Source organism: Eptatretus burgeri, chromosome 15 (genome assembly GCF_056783735.1).
Source record: "Eptatretus burgeri isolate ZD-2024b chromosome 15, Ebu_testis_v1, whole genome shotgun sequence".
Classification (NCBI taxonomy): domain Eukaryota; kingdom Metazoa; phylum Chordata; class Myxini; order Myxiniformes; family Myxinidae; genus Eptatretus; species Eptatretus burgeri.
Genome location: NC_140975.1, coordinates 13,207,320 through 13,224,429, shown reverse-complemented (window position 1 = coordinate 13,224,429; position 17,110 = coordinate 13,207,320). Strand labels below are relative to the sequence as shown.

Sequence of the window (17,110 nt, the reverse complement as noted above, 5' to 3'; positions counted from 1 at the left end):
CTGTGCAGATGCCTCAGCCTCATGACGCAGCAAGTATGAGCCATGTCGGTGTTAGTTCCGCCGGTGTATTTTTTTTGGTAATTTATTTTTAATGTTAATACAGCAATATTGATTTATTTTACCGCTTTTTGCGGGATAGACGATCATTTTTTTTTTTACCCTTCGTGTATAATTATTGTTCCTTGTAATTTGGAAAAAGCTTCACTCGAATGAGGGTGGAGGCGAAGTCCGCGTTTGAAGGCTCACTTCAATGACGAGTTTCTCTCCTCACGTTTTTTTGTAAGAGAAATTATTTTGTCTTTGATTGAATAATTAAACGAGTTACATCCTGACTGAAAGTCGTTTAAAAAAAAATCAATTTCTGAAGAAAACGTGAAATTGTTCATTTGGTTATGATGATGATGATGATGATGGCACGTTCGGGCCTAGCATGCTTGTTTCATACTGCCTTGTTCAATGTTCCGTTGGATTGTTTCGCATCATCATTACCACCACCACCAACGAGACTGGATGACTGGACGTATGTTATATTTTAACCCCTGTGTCTTATTTAGGAAAAGTATTTCACCAAGTATGTTGGTCTGTCGCACGATTTTTGGCCGCAGTTTTTTTTTTGTATACCTTGTCGAGGCTCGTGTGAGAGCTAACACACAACGCACATCAAGGAGGACATGACACAGGAGGGGAGGGAGTGGGAAGGACAAAACGGTGGGGAACAGAGACATTAGGAGATCTGTGGAAGGGAGAGGGATGGGACGGGGAACATGGGGAATAGAAGATGGACATTACAGGGACTTTCAGGAAGGAAAGCAGGGAATTTGAAGGAGGTGGGTTTGGGTGGATTATCGGGGGTAGAAAAGATCGAGGATTTTGATGGGGGATGATAAGATGTGGTGGTGAACAGTTGTTTTGAAGGCGTGGAGGGAAGAGTGGGATTGAACAGAGTGAAGGAGTTTATTCCAAAGGCGGGAAAAAAGAGGAATGAAAGAGTGAAGGTGAGCAGTGATTCGTGATTTTGGTAGTTTTACCAGAAGGGTGTTGTTGGAGGACCTTGAGTGCCCTGCGGAAATGTGGTGGGGACAAATCGCAGAGAGAGCAGGGGGGGCAAGGCTGGAGAGGAGACTGTAGAAGACAGAAAGACCACCGACCTGCCTGTGGTGAGAGAGTGAGAGGCCCAAAGACTCGGCCTCATCGCGGGAGATGCCAATAATCCTAAATGCCTTGGTTTCCACGGCGTGAAGCCAAGAAAGGTGGGAGGCTGGAGCACCAGTCCAGAGGGGTGAACAGTACTCCATCAGGCTGCGGACAAAAGCTTTGCACGTGGTCAGGAGATCAGGTGGCCCGAGGAAGGACTTTGCACGACGGAGGATTCCCAGTCAGTGACTGGCTTTGGAGGCCAGGTTGGAAATGTGGCTTTCCCAGGAAAGGTCATGGCAGATAGTGAGACCCAGAAGCTTGAAAGAAAGGACTTCCTCCAGAGGATTGTTGAGAAAGTGGATTGGGGGAGGGGGGGTTCTAAACGGTCCTTTCAGAGAGACATCGTGAGAGTGTGAGATTTGTCCGGATTGAAAGACATGTTCTACCTGTTGGACCAGTTTGTGATTTTATCCAGATCTGCAGTGAGCGAAGAAGCTGCTGCTTGCCGGCAGAGGGTGGAGTCATCAGCAAAGAGATATAGAGGATTTTCCAGAGAGTCTGAGAGAGTTTTGAAGCAATCGGTCTTAAAAAAAAATTGTGAATGAACATGACCCGCCAAGGAAAGCAACGCTTAAATTTAGTCAGAATCCGGATCCAGATCCGAGAATATTTTAAGGGTTTCTAATTCACCATTGAGAGATGGGGCCAACTATGATTATATAGCATGATATATCAAAAAGTTGTGGATGGATTCGGGCGAAACTTGGTGTACAGGTTACGTGTGTGACAAGGAAGAATTGATTCGATTTTGGTGAAGATCCGGATCTGGATACGAGAATTATTTAATTTCAAAAGTGATTCTTCACCATTGAGATAGGGCAAAAACGATATAGTTCTGTATAGCATTATATTTCAAAAATGTATTGGGTCCGATATGTTCTCATGGATCAGGCATGGTGGTATGCAATCTACCGAGTGCCCTTCTCATATTTTTATGCCTCCACACCAAGGTTGCCGGAGGCATTATGTTTCCCGGTTGGCCGTCCTGTCCGTCTGTCTGTCCGGATTTTCGTTTACGAAATAACTCAAGAAGCAAATTGTAGAATTTCATCAAACTTTGTAAAAAGGTAAAGTAAGACAGGGCAATTAAGTGATTAGATGTTGGGCCAGATGTTATAAAGGTCAAGGTCAAACTCTGAAATTTTACTGTTTACGCCTTAACTCAAGAAATATTGGACAGAATTTCATCAAACTTGGTACAACGGTAAAGTTAGACAGGGCAATTAACTGATTAGATTTTGGGCCAGATATGATAAGGGTCAAGGTTCAAATATGTCAATACTCAAGTGTTTGTGTAGGAAAGTAGAGGCATACCCATCGACTGCGCGCAGTCAAATTACTTTAGTTAAATTTTATGGCGTTCTAAGAACTGCGAGGGTGAAGCTCTGTATACACGGTGAACGAAGGAGCCTTTAGGTTTAGCTAATCATAATACAATATGGATTTTCCACTCTCTTTAAAAAAAAATTTCAAACTGCCTTGCAGAGACAGGAATGCTTCCAGTTCAAATGTTCGGCAGATCCGACAAGCCAATCCCCGTCTCTTTAATATTTATAAATAGACGCAATCTGGATCCGTCATATGGAGTGAATTGAGAAAACAGATGATTTAAACCAAGCATCTTGTAGAGCGCTCACCAAGCGGCTTAAGCACTCTAACAAAACAGTTGAAGAATACTTGATTTAATTTAGTACCTTAACATTGTCTTGAATGTCAATTTGTAATTTTGTTTTTTTTATTGCCAGTGATGTGTGTACAAGATGATCCTGCATGTGATCTCATATGTTAAAAAGAGCCTTTTGAGCACTATAAAGTGTGTGTGCGCGTGCCCGTCCTCCATAACTCCAAAACCATGAAACCTAGCGGCCCAAAATTTTGCATGCATACTAAGGGAACTCCAAGGGAGTGCATGAATGAAAATTGGGTGTTTGGGTTAATTAAAACATCCCTTTTGAGGAAAATTAAGGGATAGCCTGCAGAAGAGCCCTTTTATGGTGTCCAACCACCAGTCGTGTCTGACATGCCAGCGCTGTCTTTTTCATTTGGTGTATAACTTAGCTGAAAACCCATAGCTTGCTCAAGGGCAGTGGTCTCCAACCAGTCAATCCAATAGTCTTGAACAGTCGATCCTAAAAATAATGAAAATAAAAACGTTGAATTAAATTTTTTTAGAGAGAGGAAAAGCCGAGATTCTATACGGTTGTGTTTATAACTGGCAGCCATGGGTCACAAATGCAAGCTGCTGGAGAGTTTTTTTTAAAATAATAAAGGAAGAGCTAAATGTCAGTGCACAAGCCAATCAGAATTTCTTTGCGTTTAAATGAACCAATTATCCATCTACAACGCAGTCACTGTACTGCTATGGCCACTCTACATTTTTCAGTTGCTCATTGCCTGTTGTTGAACCACTGAAACTTGGAATAAGTTGGGCTTTTCATTTTCTCTTGTTTCTCAGATTAATTTCCGTAAGCTAAAATGACGAGTGAGGAGCCGTCCAAGAAGAGTGGAGCGGAGTGGGGGGGGGGACCTAAAATTTCTTCCAGGAATGGGACTGTTGAGGCAAAAGCAGAATCAGAAGTAAATGAGATGGTTTGTGTTTGGAAGGAGGCAATGGAGTGTAAGGGATTGAGGGCAAATCTAGATAAGATGAAACTCATGGTTGGTAGTGAAGAAGGAGTGGGAAGTGGTCCTGTGTGACTTGTGGTAAAGGAGTAAGGTGAAATGATATTTAGTTTGTGTCTTGCAAAAGGTGGTATCATCGAAAATGCAATGGATTTAAGGGAAATTTGGGTATAGTGGCTGGCAGTTTCAGATGTAAAATGGGCATTGGTGGAAATGAAGACTCGGTAAACGTGGGGAGAGTGGATTGGGATTTGAGGTTAAGCTGGACAAGGTTGAGAGTTTTTGTTACATGGGAGATCTGTTTGATGCAGTTGGTGGAGTGAAGTTCACCGTGAGAATTAGGATAAGGGTAGCATGGAAGAAGTCCATGGAGTTAAGATTTATTTTAACCCAAAAATATCCCAATAGTGGGGCAGATAACCTCATATATGGAATGTATTGTGTACTTTATGACTAAAGCAAGAAATTTTCAGCAGTGTTTGTATATACCATAAAGTTTATTTTCAGACGTGGAGCCACTTCAGATTTGACTTCTGAGCCCTATGAGAGGTCATTGACCTTGTACGATGAAAAATCTTCATTTTTGGCATTATCGCACGAAAAACCTCAATATACACCACTTTTTTAAAAGCTATTTTACCTGTTGCTGCACATACCTCTTTCTTAGACTCCACATATATCATACAGGTTACATTTTATATGCAAACAATGACCTCAGCCAGTGTTTATTTAGGCTGGATTAAACAAGTTTAACATATATGCATCTGTATCAATTATCTGAAGAATAGTGATGGACAGGGTGATAGTAATATAGTTCAGGCCATGTTTGTCCTCTGTAGATGATCTGACAGTCTCCTGAACATGAGCACAGGGCAGTGCACATGAGGGCTGCCTTGTTGCACTTGCAGCGCCCGGTGCACCCCTGCTTGCACCCACAGTGTATCGATTCGTAGCAGGATTATGATGCTTCTGAAAGGGTGGTCCAGAGTGGCTGCCATCCTGTTGCATCCTTTACCCATCCCCAATCAGAAGGGCTTGCGAGCTCAGGGTCAGGAACTAACGCCTGGTTCCAGATGTTGGCCTGGTAGGTGGCACGCATGATGTGTTGCCTCAGAGCAGCCTGTGTTGGTGGGATATTCTCCAGGGTCCTGGACTTCTGAGTGAAGAGCTGTTTCCTCGCTTCATTTACCTCCATGGTGTCGCTGGTTCTGTCGTACATCAGCACCACGAAGCGCTCCACTTGTGACATGGACAGCTCGCTCACAGCACCTGGCACCCGTGAGAGCTCTTCAAAGGCCTCAGTCACTTCAGGGAGAGCTGTCCACGTGTCCCAGGCAGTCTTCTTTCCCCTGCCGCCGAATGCAGAGACAGTGTCACATCCTGTGATTGCATGGAAGACTGGGAGAGTGGCACAGGTTCTTGGATCCAGCTTGCCAACCACTTTGTGTACACCAATGTACCTGAAACTGACGCCAACAACAAGAGCTATCCACATTTCTTCCGGCTTTATCTTCAGGAATGCAGCCACAGCCAATACTACGACATCAGTGTCGACCGTGCGTATGGTCACTTTTGTGCTCCCTTTCTGCACAGCATCTGACACATGCAGAAGCAGCCGCGTGTCTGGTTCCTCATGAGAGCATGGGGCGAGGTTGGTCAAGTCAGACTGGCCTGTTGAGCAGAGCACCACTCCTCCATGAGTTGCATAGATTTCCTTGTCATTCTCTGTTGGCAAACGTGTGATTTGTTCAGAGAGGAAACTGAACAGCTCAGTTTTGTTCTCATCAACACGTAGGAAATCTTTCCAGTTCTTTGGTATCACAGTGGTGGGAACCACTTGTCTCCTGACACCTTTGCCCCTCTTCTGTCGGGTTGTGCCTTTCAGGCTGTCTGGCAAATACACATTCCAGATGACGTCAACCAGACTCGTTTTCGCCAGTTGAGTTGATACGTAGGGCACAAAGACACCATCTGCATAGTCCTGGAAGGTCTTTGATGTACCAGGACTCAACATCTGCACTATGGCAGCACCATCAAGGAACACTGCATCGACCACAGGGATAGCTGGTGAGTCAGTCTCATTAGACTCTATGCAGCGCAGGAGATCGGCCTTGTTGGTGCAACTTCGCAGTTTGCCTCTGTCCGACAAGGATGGTGGTGCTGCCTGGTTTTCATGGGTGAAGAATTGATCCAGATCCCCATCACGTGTTTGGCAAGACACATACAGTCGGGAGAAGAGATTGCAATCACTCTTCAGTGCTGCAAGTTGCATCTTTTGCTTTGACTGAGTCTTCACTGGTGGACGACTGAAGAGTGGCAGCTTGTTCTTGGGAAGTGTGTCTGCGATTGGCTTTGTCGGCTGGTCTAGCCGCTCATCCACGAAGCTCTTGTACTGATCTTCTCCCAAGGACTCCACCTTTCTCACAGTTTCTGCCACAGATGCATCCATGATATCCTTGGTGTCAAGCACCAGAAGATCTTGGCTCTCCTCTAGAAATGGGTTGCCCATCTCATCCAGCACTGCTGTAAATGACCTCACATCTTTCAGGAAGGCTGCTTGCACGCCAAGATGCTGCTCATGGTGACAGTTTCTAGTATCGTCAACGCTCCTCTGTGCTTCCAAAGAATTGAGACCCTCAAATTCTTCGGTCATTCTGGCGATTTCTGGAGCCGCCACCTCCATCGTCCAATCTGTCCAGATTCAGCTCAGTCGGCATGTGGGCAATGTCCTGAAACTGGAGGAGGTCCTTTGCCAATGACACATAACCGCTACCCACAGGTTTCTTGCTGGATTTGGCTGGACACTGCAAGGCTTCCCATGTTTCTGCTTGGCAAAGAATACAAAGCTTCCAGTTAGTTGGGCAAGGTGGCTTGGGTTGCTTGGATGTGCTGCAAGGTTGAGTTGGATCTATCAAGACATGGCGTTTTGACATGGTGACAGCGTCCTACACTACCCTGTGAATATAGTTTCTTCAGGCTTGCCACCACCAGTTGTTAAACAGTTCTATAATCTAAGGATAGCTGTTAGCAGAACCTCCAGGATGAGTCTGACAGGCTATCTGAAACACACAAAGCATAAATAGTGTTAGCGCAATCTAAGATTTTACGTGAAAATATCATATTGAAATGTGTTGGACCAATGAAAATTAAATGATTTAGATCATCAAAGTACCTGAAATTAACCACAAACACTCTGTAGGATATATACACATCTTTATTGGAATAAAAATGCATTGTTTACATCGTTCAACATGTTTATAATGAAGGATGGGATGGTAAAAAACAGTTATCTTAGATGTTCGAGGTCATTGACCTCTCAAGGTCATTAAAGGTCAAACACAGAATGGCTCCACGTCTGCAAAGAAACCTTGTGGTATGTTAGAACTTTCATGCTTTAGTCATGAATTGCACAATTGATTTGCCTATCTGCCCCACTACAAGCAAAGGAGAAAGGAGAGTACTGTTATATGCTTTGGCCATTTTAAACCAGTTTTGATGTATGACAGTGAGACATGGGGAATGAGCTTAGAACAATACAAAGGACCGAGGTATGAATGATGAGATATATGTGAGGTAACACTTAAGGATAAGCAGAGTTGTGTGGTCATCAGTAGAGACCTGCAGTTGTTGGGGTTAATTGAGCATTCTTTTTGATGACAGGAGTAAGTGGAGAGGGGCCATCGCACGACCAACTCCATAGTACAGGAAAAAGGTTGCGAAACACAGAGAAGTAGTAGGAACAAGGAGTAGTAATAGGAGTAACGGGGGATATTTTTTTACCATCGTTATTGCACCCCTAAGCCCACCTCCTTCCAAATTTCCAGTTTTTCCTTCCTGAAAGCTTCTGTATCCATCTTGGCCCCCCTATGCCTCCCCATTTCTCCCCACACACATTGTTTGTCTGAGTCTCCCAACTTGTCCTTTAACTCTGCTGTTCGTCCCCTCACCCCACTCCCCCTTCCCCTCTCTCTACTCCCCTACATCTCTCTCTGCTGTTCCTTTTGTCCTGTTGCATCCCAATGCATTCAGTGTTCTAGCTTTACCTTAGCCTTGATTCTGTGTAAGTAGTAGTCGTACTCATAGCGGTAGTAGTTCCAGTTGCAAATTATTACCTTCGCAAACTTTGTTGCGAAAGTTATGTTTTGATCGAAGGTTATGTTTTGATCGCTGTGTATTTATTACTTATGAATTCTAAAGATTTCGTAAGTATATTGATGACTTCCGTTTCGGTTTGTTACTTACGAAATCTTTAGATTTCGTAAGTATATTGATGCCTTCCGTTTCTGTTTGTTACTTACGAAATCTAAAGATTTTGTAAGTATATTGATGCCTTCCGTTTCTGTTTGTTACTTACGAAATCTAAATATTTCGTAAGTATATTGATGCCTTCCGTTTCTGTTTGTTTGTTTGTTTGTATGTATGTTTATTTGTTTGTTTGTAGGCACGATAACTCGAGAACGGAAGAAGCTACCAATGTCAAATTACACCACGTGATTCAGAAGGGTGATGGCAAGTGCTGATTAGATTTTGGTCGAAATTGGTCAAAGGTCAAGGTCACAGTGAGGTCAAATATTCGATTTTTGCTGGTTTGGTACAGAAAACTCGAACGGAAGAAGCTACCAATGTCAAATTACACCACGTGATTCAGGAGGGTGATGGCTAGCGCTGATTAGATTTTGGTCAAAATCGGTCAAAGGTCAAGGTCACAGTGAGGTCAAACATCCAAAAAATGATAACTCGAGAACGGAAGAAGCTACCAACGTCAAATTACACCACATGATTCAGCAGGGTGATGGCTAGCGCTGATTAGATTTTGGTCAAAATCGGTCAAAGGTCAAGGTCACAGTGAGGTCAAACATAATTCCGTAAATTCATGTGGAGAAATGGAGTATTTTTGCTTCGCTCGACGTTACGAGTTCGTTTTAACTTCAATTTTAATTTTGTCTTCGGTTTTTGCGATCGCTTAGGACGCTTAAAACTTGGTTGTCGAAATTCTGGTAAAAATCGGATGTTTTGGAGACGTTTTAAGATTGTATAAAAAATATTTCACTCGACGCGTCACAGGTCATCACGTGATGCAGTGCACTCGAGCAGACGCGTCGTTGAGTTACATTAAGGTATAATATAATTGCGTGGAGAAATGGAGATTTTTGCTTCGTTCGACGTTACGATTTTTGATGGTTTGATACAGAATCATCGTAGAAACTTCTGGTTTGAGTCGCTACCTTCTCGAGAGACGGCTTTTATTAGACAAGGTCAGAGATCAAGTTGACGATTTTGTAAGTACCAATCTATGACTGCTTGTTATCTTGCCAAAACGAAGTTTTTGCAAGATATGTTAGTCAGCTTGTATGTTTTTTTTTTTTTTGTTTGTTTGTTTGTCTGTAATCACGTATAAAAAATTCTGCAGAGCACAGTTATCATTGGAAATTTTTGTAACTTCGCATATCAGAGGCCTATAGAGGTCCCTTTCAGTGCACAAAATTTTGAAGGTCAAGGTCACTTTGTCGCAAATCAGGGGAGTCGACGAAACCCTTATTTTTGAGTAATTTTGATCGGATCGTCTTAAAACTTCATGGGAATATAGTTCTAGGTCTGGCGCTCAGCTGATTAATTTTTGGTGTCGATTGGCCTTGACCTTCATATATTTTTTTTGTTATCTTGCCAAAACGAAGTTTTTGCAAGATATGTTAGTCAGCTTGTATGTTTTTTTTGTTGTTGTTTTGTTTGTTTGTTTGTCTGTAATCACGTATAAAAAATTCTGCAGAGCACAGTTATCATTGGAAATTTTTGTAACTTCGTATATCAGAGGCCTATAGAGGTCACTTTCAGTGCACAAAATTTTGAAGGTCAAGGTCACTTTGTCGCAAATCAGGGGAGTCGACGAAACTCTTATTTTTTTTTGAGTAATTTTGATCGGATCATCTTCAAACTTCATGGGAATATAGATCATGGTCTGGCGCTCAGCTGATTAATTTTTGGTGGCGATTGGCCTTGACCTTGATGGTTAGCGCCTAAGGTCAAACATATTTGACCCCAACGTCAAATTTTCAAGTTTTAGGAACCATATCGTGTCGTACCTCAAATTGAACACCTCGATGAGTGCTTTCTAGAGATGTCAAGCTTGAGACATTATGACGTCATTTGGTGACGTTATGAGGAAAAAGCATATTTTTCATGGTTACTCTGCAGAACGATTCTCATCGGAATCTCTCATAGTCAGATATTCCTCAAGGAGTCGCTCGTGGTGGATAGCAGCTCTGTTCACCTCAGTGTGACCTTAAAGAAGTCACACTGGTCACCTTTTGGCATGATACAGGTCACCCTGCAGGTGACATTGGTTTTTTTTTTGTTTGTAGGCACGATAACTCGAGAACGGAAGGAGCTACCAATGTCAAATTACACCACGTGATTCCGGAGGGTGATGGCTAGTGCTGATTAGATTTTGATCAAAGGTCAAGGTCACAGTGAGGTCAAATATTCGATTTTTGATGGTTTGGTTCAGATAACTTGAGAACGGTAGAAGCTACCAATGTCAAATTACACCACGTGATTCAGGAGGGTGGTGGCTGGCGCTGATTAGATTTTGGTCAAATTCGGTCAAAGGTCAAGGTCACAGTGAGGCCAAACGTCCAAAATATTCGATTTTTGATGGTTTGGTACAGAATGATCGTAGAAACTTCTGGTTTGCGTCGCTCCCTTCTCCAGAGACAGCTTTTATTAGACAAGGTCAGAGGTCAAGTTGACGATTTCGTAAGTATGACTGCTTGTTTGTTTGTTTGTTATTTGCATAACTCCAAAATTATTGAACTGAATCACAGCAAATTTGGTGGGATGATTGGTTATTATCCGAGGACCATTTGATTAGATTTTGGGAGCGATCGGGTCAAAGGTCAAGGTCAAGGTCATGAAAAGGTCAAAATCGTCTTTTTACCATAGCGCGGTCAATTTGTATCCAATTTGCATGCAACTAATGCCAAAATGTTCAGAATTCAATGCCCCATCTTGTGATATGTGATATGACACAATGACGTAATAACCCTTACTAGTGGTTGGGAGTCAAAAGTCAGGCGGGTCACGACATTGCAAAATGTGCGGTTTTAGTCATAACACGGTCAATTTTATCCGATTTGCATGAAACCAACACCAAAATGTTGACTGTTCTGTTCCCCACACTCTAAGACCAATTACAAAATTAAGAGTACAAAGGTCAAGGTTGAGGTCATGAAAAGGTCAAAATCGTCATTTTGCCATGGTGCGGTCGATTTTTATCCAATTTGCATGCAACCAATGCCAAAATGTTGTGAATTCACTGCCCAATCTTGTGATATACGATATGACAAAGGAAATTTAATGTTTTTAAGCCATCATAACACATATTAGATGGCAGATATGGTATGGAATTAAATACCCTCACAATCAACGGTTTCTGGGTGGGGGGGGGGGCAAAATGTAGCGTTGGCGAAGGTATGCGCTCTACTGAGTGCCCGTTCTAGTTTCCTTGATGGATTGCAGAAGAACGATTCATAACTCTATGCAAGTTTCAAACTGAGTTGGAGTGAATGGAGATCCAACACTCGATTCCATAATGCATTTGGTTTGTCAGGATTAACCTCAGGCATTGGAGTTAAACATTGAACACGGTTTTGAACGAGCAGCTGTGCTTCACGTGCAGGGTTCCGATCTAGAGATGAATCCCCCAACTCAAATCTCGGCGAGCCAGCTTATGGAGCTGCAAACACCATTAATTCCTGTGAGTACCACTCGTTTAACCGCATGCAGCTAAGTGCTCAGACGATGTCAAATGCACTTTGTTTCTTTTTTGGAGGGTGAAGGGAAGGGGTTAAAGGGATAATCAGAGGTTAAAGATTGTGGATATGTTTGTTTCATTTGATTACAATGCATTGGACTTGAGAAATTGCTTGGAGAGTTCACAGTTCACCACACACCGGCCATCCACCTATTAATCTCGTGCAATTGTCTTGAAAGTCTTTTTTTTAAATCGTCAAATTGAAATGCATTTTAATTCCTCTCCTTGTTCAGAAATTAGGTACTTTGTGATGCAATTGCAAACAAATTGACGATTTCCATTTAATCGGTGCAGGCTCAGCTGTGTGCCTGATGGAACTAGTTTTGTTGAATTTGGAAACATCGCTTGAATTCAACTGCCATGAAATTGCAGCGAAACTGCTCACGTTGGCCTTCTGATTCGTTGAATAATTAATCAGCAAACTCCTTCTTAGCTCACCTGGAGCATACTTCCGGGGAGCTTACAGGATGGCGCGTTGTCCGTCCGTCCACAAATACTTGCAACTTCTCTGAAACTACACGTACGATTTTGATGAACCTTTCCCACAACATTCATCACCTGTGATGTACCAGAGTTTGTTCACACCATTGAGAAGAAATCCATAGGTGTTTACTTTCTTCTCCGTTACATATTTTGTGGGTCATCCACGCCTAACAGTGGTTCCCTGGTTTTCTTATACAGCCCCTACCAGGTGAGCGGCTAGGGGTATTGCCCCTATGTTTTTTTTTTTTTATATCCCCATGCTTGCGTTGCCTCAACAGGACTCTGGGCAGCCTTTAACGGTAGAGATAGACATCAGCGATGAGCCTGCGTCCTGCCAGTCACTACTGGTTGAGGGTGTGATGCAACAAGAGGTTTGTATTCCCTCTCGCAGTCAATTTTATATTTTATGAAATTGGTGTTTCTGCCGAGTAGAGCTCTCAGGAATTTAATTTCATCTTTAACTCGAGGCAACTCTTACTGTATCCTTCAGACCAGCATCGTGAGTGGAGCTTCGGTATATATCAAGGGTCGTAGCATGCCTCTTGAAGACCAGGATCAGCAGCCTAAAAGGTACGTGGCGCTCGCGTGCTGAACTTGTCGGCTGCAAATGACTACCCTCTGTCCATTGTGAGTTGTATACCTGTACCAGCATGTAGTTTGACTTGCCTTATTTGGTCGCCATTGTAATGCACTTTCCTTGCTTTGTTTGTTACAGTGTTGTGGATTCGGAACAACCGATCACTCTGTGTGTACAAGGAGCAAACTCTCAAAGTGTCAACAGTAAGAATCTAGTTTTAGTACTCTGTGTGCGTGATGTAAGATATAAGTGGAGAAAGATTTGTAGGGAACATGTTCTTGGAGAGTGGAATGATGAGTGTATTATTTTATGGGTAATTGATTTCGGGTGACTCTATCCCACCAGCATATTTGAATCGATGGTCACATGATGAGATTTTTGGCCCAGATTTCTTCCTTTTCTCTCATGTTCCTTCAAAGTTTGTTGACTGTCGTCAGGCTAGAAAGATCAAAAGGATGTCAAATACATCGTGGGAGCATTTCATATAACTGGAGTGTTCAGGTTAACCAAACCGCATTTTGTCTTGTTTCTCAGAGGCCGTGGACAGAGTGCGGAACATTTTGTCGGACTCGCACAATGCTCAGCAAAACCGCCAAAATCCATTGCATCCTGAACACCAAGATGATCAGTTGGAACCGTCTCATCCGCGCACACCACTTATGGTGAGAAACGATCAACGCTTCTCGTCGACCACAACTAGGCCGGGCTGTGATATCAAACAGCGAACTGTAGAACAGGCCTTAATCATGACGTGCGATGAGCCATGATGATGAGAGCCCACAATTCTTCATCACATGTTTTGGATTGCATGTGACGTGCTAGTCGGGCATGTGTTCCTCAATCGGTGTGCACTGGTAACTCCGCGTGTCTGGCAGGAACCCCTCTATGAGCGTGTGTACATTGGCCTGGATCACGCACCTCCCGCGTTTGACGTGCGGTTCTGCGTGGAGGGCGAAGGTTCGAGCTACCTGAAGCATGTAGAGTCTGAGACCGGCGCACGTGTAGTACTGCGCGGAAGGCGTACAAATTGGTCGGACAAGCACGCGGAACACGAGGAGCCACTGCATTGTCTCATCAGGTTAATTATTTCTTACATCGACCCGTCACAATGGAGTTGATTCAATATGCCACCACCTCGATCGTTTTTAATTACTTATTGGGGGAGGTGAGATTATTTTTACTTTTTGAGGGTAGAGTGTTATGGAGGGGAGACCAGCATCACTGTTGGAAGAAGCAGCTTGAGTGTTTTCCAAATGAATATCAGGAAGGAGAGTGTGGTTACAAAGCACACAATTCACCTCTTCCACCCACCCTTTTTGTTTATCATCGAATCTAATTTTCAGTCACACCAACCCCAAGATGTTGGCGGCAGCCAGAACCCTCTGTGAGAATCTTATCGAGTCGGTGAGTAATTCAAAATGTTTATGGGAGGGTGGGGGTTGGGGTGGGGTGGGCAATGAAGGAAAGGGTACCTGCAATTTGCCTTGTCTCACTTTCATGCCTTGGCTCCATGACCAGAACTGGATGAAACTGGTTTTATGAGTTTCCTGGCATGAAAAACATCCTTATTTTCTGAATGAGTAATTTTCGATATTCCAGGAAACAACTGGTAATCCGACACAAATGGTGTTTGCCATTGGATAGGATGGATTGCTGCATTTCATTTGTGAAATGCTCAGTTCCACTAAGTGGCATAAAAGCTCAACCAAATGTCGAGGGGTATGCGAACCAAGCTTAAACAAAGCATGGAAAGAGCAGGAGGTGCAAACCGGAAAGGAGACTGTAGAATATAGGGAGACCACTGACCAATGACAAGGTGATAGACCCATAGTTTCAGCTTCGGCGTGGGCGATTCCAATAATCTTAAAGGGCTTGGTTTCCATAGCATCAAGCAGAGCAAGATGTGAGGGAGGGGAACCAGCCCAGAGGGGAGAGCAGTATTCCATAAAGTTGTGTAAGAAGGCCTTGTAAGTGGATAAGAGTTCAGGTGTGTTCAGAAAGGACTTTGTATGACAGAGGATACCCAATCGTCGGCTAGATTTAGAGGCCAATTTTGAAATGTGGTTTGTCCAAGAAAGATTATCACTTATATTGAGACCCAGACATTTGAATGACTGAACTTCCTCAAGAATATTGTTAAGAAAGTCAAAAGGAGGGTTTGCCTGACAGTCCTTTCAGAGGTAGTGAGATTTGTCAGGATTGAAAGACAAAAGGTTAATTTATTTTCAGGGTTAAGATTTATACATCTCTTGCTTCCACGATTACCACAGTATCCTCTTTTTACGATGTTTTCCATGTATTTTAATCGGAGCAAGCTTGTGCCCGTTTCACGTTGGCAAAATCCCCAAGTCCATGTTGATCCTGCTGGTGTGGAGGAGTAACTTTGCCTGGTGTTAGAATCAGATTGTGTGCAATTCTTGTGAATTGAGAAGCCACAAATGCTTTCCAAACTAGTTCAGAACATCTGAGGGAAGACTAGACGTTATGTACCTCGGAATATGAGTTTCTGTTAAGGCCAGCAATGGTTGATGTCTGCAGGCCAGAATTGTGTTTTTCACGAACTAAAGGTTGATGGGTAGTCTCTTATCACCGTGGGAAATATTGACTTTTCGGCTGTTAGCCCTTCATCAGCAAAAGAGCAACATGTGGAAGAACATTGATTCTTTCATACATTCTCATCCTCTGCTCTTTTGTGCCTCACTTTAAGGAAAGGTTAATGCTCAAAATGTCAGCTACACCTTGTTAACCTCCGCCATCGAAGATCGGAGGTTACTGTTTTCACCCCTTTCTGTTTGTTTGTTTGTGAACAGTATTACGGAAAACTCCTCGACGGATTTCGACGAAACTTGGTGGGGGGATTAGGTATGGTCCAAGGATCATGCCATTAGATTTTGGACTTTGTCCAAAATCCAATATGGCTGCTATGGTGGCCATTTTGAAAAAAATATTTGAATTTTTGTTTTTGCATTTCTATGTTTTAAGTGATTTCCAACCCCCCCCCCCCAAAAAAAATTGTTAGAGAAAAAAAATTTTGCAACTTTTTTTTTCAACAAAATTTCGATTTTTTTTTTTTTTTTTTTTTTTGCATTTCTACGTGTTATAAGTGATTTCTAACAAAAAAAAACATGCCAAAATTATAATTGCGGCTGATTTTGGAACTTCAGGTGGATATACCCACGTAAAATCAATTTCTGTCTCAAGGAATCTAGCTATGACGAATTAATTGAGTATGTAAAAGTTAAAAGGGAAAGTGGCAAACTATAACTCTGTGAGCACTGTTGACATCAAATTGAATGAATAGGATATCAGGTTCACTCGGGTGACCTAGCAGTATTGGCGGCGGAGGTTTTTCACTCCACTGAGTGCTCCCCCTCCAGTTAACCTCCATCATCGAAGATGGACGGAGGTTACTGTTTTCACCCCTGTCTGTTTGTTTGTTTGTTTGTGAACAGTATTACGGAAAAACTCCTGGACGGATTTCGACGAAACTTGGTGGGGGGATTAGGTATGGTCCAAGGATCATACCATCAGATTTTGGACTTGGTCCAAAGTCCAATATGGCCACTATGGTGGCCATTTTGAAAAAATATTTGAATTTTTGTTTTTGCATTTCTAAGTGATTTCCAACCAAAAAAACTAAATTTGTTAGAGAAAAAAAACAAAATTTTGTAACTTTTTGTCAAAATTTCGATTTTATTTGAAAATTTTTTTTTTTTTGCATTTCTGCATGTTTTAAGTGATTTCCACCCCCCCCCCCCAAAAAAATTGTTAGAGAAAAAAAAACTTAGAAATTTTGCACCTTTTTTCTCAAAAATATTTCGATTTTATTTTTTTTCACATTTCTACATGCGTGTCGATCTAGTTTAGTTTATTCAATCGTGGTTCAGTAGAGTCTGATCCGTTTTGACCTACAATGAATAGGATATCAGGTTCACTTAAGTGACCCAGCAGTATTGGTGGCGGAGGTTTTGCATCTACCGAGTGCTCCCCCTCGAGTTTCCCACTGTATTGGACATATTCGAGCCCACTTTTTATGATGAAATCTATCGTATAACATGGCCAATCCTAATGTCGTATAACATGGCCAATCCTAATATGTTCTTCACATTGTCTCGTAAGGTCCATGCCAAGTTCCAACGCTTTCGGAGCCATATTCATGGCCCTCCACATCTTCTTCCTCCTCATCCTCCAGCTTTTCCTCCTCATCCTTATCCTCCTCTACCACCACATCGTCGTAAGTGTGCAAGCTTTTTTGTGTTTGTTTTTTTCTGTATCTTTCTTGGACTCTGGCTCTCTTTACTTTTGTTCTGAACATACTTTTAAAGCCAAAGCAGTTCTTTATGATTGGTTGTTGATGTAAGGTTTTGTTATCCTACCTGATCATTGATGATCTGCTTTCCCTTTCACTGAAAGCTGAAACA

At 42.6% G+C, this 17,110-nt stretch overlaps 1 protein-coding gene across 3 annotated transcripts in view; it reads left to right on the top strand.

Annotated features, from left to right (window-relative positions):
* The first annotated feature begins 152 nt into the window (after positions 1-152).
* The window catches only part of LOC147011553 (uncharacterized), a 30,513-nt gene continuing 13,555 nt past the window's right edge, over positions 153-17,110 (top strand). Inside the window, exons 1-9 of one of the 3 annotated variants that reach the window (XM_085857774.1) lie at positions 175-279; positions 11,426-11,572; positions 12,391-12,483; positions 12,603-12,682; positions 12,828-12,892; positions 13,224-13,351; positions 13,565-13,767; positions 14,033-14,093; positions 16,809-16,923. In XM_085857774.1, the coding sequence (XP_085713900.1) occupies positions 11,510-11,572; positions 12,391-12,483; positions 12,603-12,682; positions 12,828-12,892; positions 13,224-13,351; positions 13,565-13,767; positions 14,033-14,093; positions 16,809-16,923 (808 nt within the window). In that variant the 5' untranslated portion in view covers positions 175-279; positions 11,426-11,509. Of the gene's footprint in view, positions 280-11,425; positions 11,573-12,390; positions 12,484-12,602; positions 12,683-12,827; positions 12,893-13,223; positions 13,352-13,564; positions 13,768-14,032; positions 14,094-16,808; positions 16,924-17,110 lie in introns of all 3 variants that reach the window. The other 2 variants (XM_085857775.1, XM_085857777.1) reach the window with 2 other exon arrangements.